The sequence below is a fragment of the Mesoplodon bidens genome (assembly GCF_964165515.1).
Source record: "Mesoplodon bidens genome assembly, chromosome: 6".
Classification (NCBI taxonomy): Eukaryota; Metazoa; Chordata; class Mammalia; order Artiodactyla; family Ziphiidae; genus Mesoplodon; species Mesoplodon bidens.
The window spans coordinates 25,606,332-25,613,366 of record NC_138162.1 but is presented as its reverse complement, the minus strand read 5'-3'; the positions used below and the strand labels follow the sequence as shown (position 1 = coordinate 25,613,366).

General features: G+C 49.2%; 1 protein-coding gene across 3 annotated transcripts in view; it reads right to left on the bottom strand.

The window, feature by feature from the left end:
• COL15A1 (collagen type XV alpha 1 chain) overlaps nt 1-7,035 on the bottom strand; it is a 101,354-nt gene that overhangs the window by 50,851 nt on the left and 43,468 nt on the right. For all 3 annotated transcript variants that reach the window (XM_081237414.1, XM_081237412.1, XM_081237413.1), the window contains 3 exons: nt 4,080-4,189; nt 1,476-1,631; nt 139-291 (listed from right to left, as the gene is read on the bottom strand). In XM_081237414.1, coding sequence (XP_081093540.1) covers nt 139-291; nt 1,476-1,631; nt 4,080-4,189 — 419 coding nt within the window. The remainder of the gene's footprint in view (nt 1-138; nt 292-1,475; nt 1,632-4,079; nt 4,190-7,035) is intronic.

Sequence of the window (7,035 nt, the reverse complement as noted above, 5' to 3'; positions counted from 1 at the left end):
AGTATTTGGTCAGAGAGGTGTCCCCTCCCCATGCAGGTTCTTCTGGATTTGCTGAACAGAATGGAGACCGGCCCCCTGAGAAGGCCAGGATCCGCTCCTAGCTGTGACCTCAACCTTCCAGCACTTTATACTCCTTACCAAAGTGACCCCTTCCCCAGGGTCCTGAGTGGGCATGGAGAGGGTCAGTCCCCCGGTGGGCACACTGCTGGCCTCTGCTTCCCCGGCACTGCTGACGGGCACCTCGGCCTCCCCTGCTGCCGTCGCTGCTGAACCTTCTTCGTTATCTGGACCCTGAATAGGAAGACATCACAAAGGGGCCCCATCACTGATCTGCTGTGCTGTGGCCAGGGGAAGCTAAAACTGCCCTCCCCGAGGTTACTGATCATTGTGGTGACAGATCCAATGGATGCTTTCCAGGCCTTTACTCACTGGGACTCTTGGCAGGAGGTGACATCGTTGGCCACTCCCAGAGCAAGAAAACACCACCCCTGACCCAGACCTAGACACAGCCTCCAAACCCACCCCCCTCCCCCCGCCTCCAGGCTTGCTTCCCCCAATCTTTCTAAGATCCTACGGTGACTACATCACTTCCTGCTTTAGTACCCTTCATTCCACATATTGCCTTGATATATATTTGCTTTTCTCTTTCTGACTTACTTCACTCTGTATGACTTCTGTATGTACAGCAGAAACTAACACAACATTGTAAAGCAACTACACTCTAATAAAAAAAAATTTTAATAAATAAATAAAAATGAGAGCAAAAATAAATAAAAGTTATATATTATTTAAAGGAAAATGAGCTAAGATCAAATAATTGAGTTTGAGGTCACTCATGCTTTACTGAAAGCTGAAATTAAAGAGCATGTATAAAATCTGGAAAAAAAAATACCCTTCAGTGACTTCCCATTTCTGCTGGACACTCAGGCTCCGTCTCACGGCGTCCATGGTCTCAGAGGCTTCTCTAGCCACATTTCCCCTCCCCATTGCTCACACCAGGCCCCACAGGCACGCTGCGCTTGTTTAGGTCTTTGTGTGCTCCCGTTGATGCCTCCAGGCCTTTGCTGCTGCTGGTCCACCTCCGGAACACACGGCTCACCCCATCACTTCTAAGCATCCCCCTGGTCTCGCCTTCAGCCTCCTTTCCCCAGGAAGGCTTCCTGGCCCCCCGAGTCTGGGCTCTGGGCCTCTTCTGATGCTCTCCTGTGCTTCTCCTATTGTCCCTCTTCCTTCTCTGTTCCCAGGAGCTGGGTCTATCCTACTCACCTGGAGCCCAGCACAGCACTCCACAAACACCTGCTGAATGAGTCAACAGAGGCCTCGGCCTCCAAATCAGTGTCTACTGGGACTCGGCTGCACGAGGCTGTCACTCTGTCCTTTGCAAACAGGTGAGGAAGGCCAGTGACTGCTCCCACCTGAGACGCCACCAAACTCCAGAAGCAAGTGAAGCGGAGCATGTACTCTGAGCTAATTACCAGAGTGAGCCCTTCCCCAGGGTGCTCAGTGGACATGGAGAGGGTCGGTCCTTCGGTGGGCACACTTCCGGCCTCTGCTTCCCTGGCAGTGCTGATGGACACCTCGGCCTCCCCACCTGCTGCTGTTGCTGCCGAACCTTCTTCCATATGTGGACCCTGGGAACAAAGCCATCACTAGGGACCACGTCACTTGCCCATATCCCCGATCAAGGTGGCTGTGGCTGGAGAAGACTGACTGCCTGTGCCCTCCGGCAGCTTGCATTTCTGTAGCTTCTTTCCTCAAGGCACTTTGTTATCTGTGATGTTACCCCAGCTCCACAACAGTCCCAGAATCCCTGTGGCAGGAGAGACTGCAAGGCACGTGTGTCTCCCATGTGATTCCAAGCATCTGTTTGCCACACCAGTGACTGGGAGATCAGTGCCTCCTGAGACGCATATAGCTATGCCTCCTGCTATAGCGCTAGACACTTCAATCTAGACCTGTCTTCCTCCCTGTGACCTCCCCTACGTGCGCATCCAGGAGCCATAAGAACAGGGCAAGTGTCTTCGTCCACGATGGTGTTTCAGAGGTACACAGGCGGCAACCCCGCCCTCCTCAGCCTTCTCCAGACTGGACACCCCTCTCTTTCCCTGTGACTCAGTTTCCACGGGAAATTCACAGGCAGATTCTCTGAAGGTTACACAGCAGATGCAGGAAATGGCAACAGAGAGCAGCTTTGGCTGTTGGTGTCACCAAACCGACTATGTTTTATCTCAGTTTCACAAAGATTTATTTTTAAAAAAAAAATTGGGTGGGGTTTTGCTTCATTTTGCTGGAAAAAGTAGTTCTTTGGGTTTTTTTTTCATTTTTCAGCCACACCTCATGGCTTGCGGGATCGACCAGGGATTGAACCCTGTCTCTGGCAGTGAAAGCCTGGAATCCCAACCACTAGGCCACAAGGGAACCGCCCCCCCCCAAAATGTAGTTCTTTTGGATACTACAAACACTAGGCTAATTAGAGTTAGACATATTTCTTTGCTGAAGGACTTCTCAGAGCCTTCTCTGTAAGAAGAATACAGAGTGGATCATTCCCCAAACTTACTGGCCTATAGAACCATTTTTCCATATAACATCAAATCCTTACAGAATTATTGTCCCCCCAAAACAGAGAAAAGATGATGTCATAGGATTTTAAAATGAGATTTTTTTTTTCTGACTCAATGTCAGCTAAAGCCCCAAAGTATAATTCCATAAGCCTCAGGTAACCTCCGTGTTCTAAAAAAAGGAGCCAGACGACTTACATGGGACAGGCAAAGAGACAATGAAATGGAATCAGTTCTATCAGCATTCGCCCACCACCTGCCTTAGGCTATGTAAGAAAAGGTAAAGAATTTATTTAGGGGTTGAGTGATTAGAGACTTTTGTAAGAATTCCTTTGGAGACAATTTTCTGTGTGCTGTGGCTCCCCCCTGGCCCCCACCGCAAACCATTTGGTGAGCTGGGTATGTAGTGTTTGGACTTTGGGAGGCAAAGGGACTGGTGTTTGATTCCCTCTAGGGAAATACCACAGGCAAAAGCAGGGAGCCATCCAGACTGAGTCAAGAGAGAGAGACAGAGATATCTGCCCTGCAGTTGTTTTCCTGGTGATTGACTGATATGACCCTTCCAAAGGGAGCCAACGAAAGCCATCTGGAGATGGACTCCCACCCAAAGGGCCCCCTAGAGGATCAGGGTGACCAGCACGGGGCGGAAGCCCAGGCGGAAGTTAAAAGGCCAAAAAAGGACTTGGGTCCTAGATTCCCTGCAGGAGGACCCCTAAGGAATCACAAAAGCCCCCGTGAGAGAATGTTCCAGCAACCAGATATCTTCCCCACAAAAGGCCCAGATCACTGTCTGACCAGCCACATAAAACTGTGTTGTTTTCTCCAGGTGGGCCAGACTTTCGGGGCAGGGCGGGGCGGGGGTGGGGGAGTGATGAGAGGGAGGAGAAAGAAGTAAGAAAACAGAGAGGAAATATCCCTAACTATGCTTCCTTCCCTGCCTGGCTCCTGGTTATATTTGTATTTTTATTGAATTTTTGATATTATGCTGCAGGGATTTTGGAAATACCTGTGAAAATAGGCTGTTACCAGATAGTAACTGGGAGAGGAGAGAAGTGTCTTGAGTTTTCACCCCAGGATAGGGGAAAGAATGAGCTGACACAAGGTTTTTAGCAGAGGCCACAGGTGAGAAACATAATTTGCTCTAATTTGGCACCCTCCCATGTCCAGCATTTAAACTGGCTTTGCAAGTGTAAAAGCCAATTACCAAACAATAGAGCAAACACACCTGCAGTTAATCTCATTCTCTCTTGAAGGGGCTCAAAGGGCAGAAGAGGCTGTGCATCTTCACAACAAGGGCAGGTTTGAGGACCTGCCTCTCCTCCCCTGTCCTGGTGCATCCCTGGGGAGACTCTGGGGCCCTGGGACTCCCGCCTTCTCTGTACCAGCAGGAGGGAGGCAGTCTCTCTGATATTCAACTAAAACCCTTGTGACTCTCTATGGTGCCCAAGACAAGTCACCATCAAGTCTGAAATAAGCAAGCAAATGTACTACTGACTCAGATGAAATTTACCATTCACTCACCTCTTCAATGACATGAAGGAAGGCCCCATCCCCCGAGCCAGTGTCAGTAATGGGGGAACCGTCCACAGTATCAACTGTCTCCAGTGTGTCATTCAGGATCTCACCAGACCCTACAGGAAGCAGGCATTCTGCACTTAATAACTGCATTTTGCAAATGCAGTTTGCAAAATGAATGTGGTCTCTCTTCACCTATGACTTGAAAAGATGTCCATAACACAGGATTAAGAGGGAAAAAATGCTGCAGAAAACCGGACAACGAAAGGCAGTATTACATGGTGGTTTCGATCACAGGCTCTGGCACCAACTATAGGGTGAGAACCCTGCTTTGCCGCTTACTAGGAATGTGACCTGTGGCAAGGCATTTACCCTGTGGCTCAGGTTCCTTGCCTATAAAGAGGGGATCATAATTCCTACCTCCTAGGGTCATTTTGAGGATTATGTGTTACAAGGATTAAATAAACTAAGGCAAGAAAGGCACTGAGGAGAGCGCCTGACATGTAGTTGGCAAAGGATAAATGTTCATTGTCACTGTGGTTCTACATTCGTAAAAGGAAGAAAAACTATATATGAGAATGCATGCTTTATCATCATTATATAATTAATATACTATTATATATAACATATAAAATATATAGATAATTATGTATATATGTGTGTGCAGATATACCACACATACTAGGCTAAACCACAGTACTTAACAGTATTGGTTTCTTCCAGAGGACAGCAGAGGAAACTATTTTTTTGATTCATACAACTCGGCATTGATTGAACTGTTACCACAAGCACATATTTCTTTTGCAATTTAAAAAAACAAATGGAGTCCTAAAGCAAAGAAAAAGACATTATACTAACATGAATGCCTGCCTGTTACAGGCTGGGCTGCAGGCTAAGCACATCCCATGCACTGCCTCCTGGAAGTCTCTGGCTGGCCCATCTGTCCTACCCACAAGCACCTCCATACCACCTCGCAGCAGGTGGGCAGAACCAAGGCAGGAATCCTACGTTTTCAGTAGCCCCACTATCACCCCACGGTGTGTGTCCTGCTCTGATCTGCACACTAGCACCTTGTGATTATTAACCCCGTTTTGCAGAGGAGGAACAAGGTCCCACATAAGAGGCTGCGAGGGGCCCTGAAGCCAGCCCTTTCCACACACACTGTGCTCATGTGCGTCCCATGGTAAGGACACTGTCGAGGGGGAGGTGCTGAACTGTTCAAGGGACCCTGAGCCCACATGCACTTAAAAGACTGAATGCCCAGGAGTGGTCAGTCTCTCACCGCTCTCTCGTCCTCCCTGCTCTGACCACCAGGGGGTGCTGTGCTAGCAGGCAGAGGGACCCCAGGCCTCTGAGTCCCCACCCCATGGAAGACGGAGGTGGGGGGCGGGTGTGACCAAGGTCCTATGCCAAGATGGTGTCAGGGACCCTTGGGATAAAACTCTTGGGAGGCTTTCCCTAGCCAGGGACAGGGCTCGGGGTTCAACCCCTTCCTCCTCACTGAGCTGTCTGCTCAGCAAGCATGAGGATCTCTAGCCAGCTCTGCTGTTTCGGCTTGGCCTTCTGTCTGCCACAGAAGTAACCTGGCAGATGCCGGGGAACAGGCGAGCTGTGCTTAGGCTGGGTCCCGCCTCCTATGCACTCACCCCTCAGTCTAGGGGAGGCCCTCGCCTCCTAGCCCCTCGCTCTGAGATCCTAATTCCCCCCAGGAGAGCAGCATGTGCAATTCACAAACCACTTCCACACCGGCAGCCACAGCATTCAGTCCTCTCATCCACCCGGGAGGCAGGGGTTGTGGACGCTCACAGTGGACGGCGGAGGAATCCAAAGCTTGGAAATGCTGAGCAACTTGCCCATGCCCGACAGCAAAGAGGTGTCTGAGCAGGGTTTCCGTCCAAAGGGTCTCATCCAGCAGTCTTTCCACAGCTACACCCTGACTCCTTGCTGGTATTGTAACTTTATTAAATTATTATATAATTTTTTTCTATTCAGTACTATATACCTTCTCTCACAGACAGACTTCCCAAGTTTAGTTGTTAAAATAATATTCATTTTCTGAGGGCAGAAGTAAAAGGAATAATGATACATAGGATTTTAGAAGACATAAAATACCGAAGTACAAAAGAAAATAAAAACCACCTACAATCCTGCCACCGAGATATAACCACTCACAGCATTTTGTTGTATATTATTCTCACACACACACACACACACACACACACTGCTCTACATGGTTACATATAAATAGATCTAAATAACATATATTCAAATTTAGGGTCACAGCACACATATAGTTTGGAAAGCTGCTTTTCTTGTGGAGTACACCATGATCATGTCTCTGGGTCATTAAATTTTCTGTGTCACCAATTCCAGGGCTGTACATGTGAATGTGGGCAGTCTGGGTTGTTTTTGACCTTGTACCTAAATCTCAGTGCTCTGGTGCTGGCTGTAACTTCACTTTGAATGGTTACCCCTCTGATAAAGGGCAGAAAATGCGGGCCGATCTCCGGCCATGCTGCTGCCTGGGGGATCCCGTCAGATCCTGGGCTTCTGCCAGGGCTCCTCTGTATGGCTGGGCAGGGGCGAGAGCCCTGGATGGGTAGTCAGGAGGCCAGCACTGCCCCCAGGGCCTGCCAATGACCTCCTGGGTGTCTGCCCCTCTTTGGCCATCCATTAGTTTCCCACACGTGCCAACAAGAGTTGAGATGGCCTGATCCTCAGAGAGTCGGCGAGTTTGTGGCCAAGGCCCGAAAGAGTAGGGATTCTGGAGTCAGGCCTGGGCGCTGACTCAGTCCCATCAATCACTAGCTGTGTGACTGTGGGCACGTCACTCACCTTTCCAAGCATCGGTTTTTCCATCTGTAAAATACTAGCTAATACTAGCGACTAGTAGACATGTTGTCAGGATTGGAGGGGAAGTATGTAAACACTTGGCACACAGTAGGTATTTAATAAGCAGCCA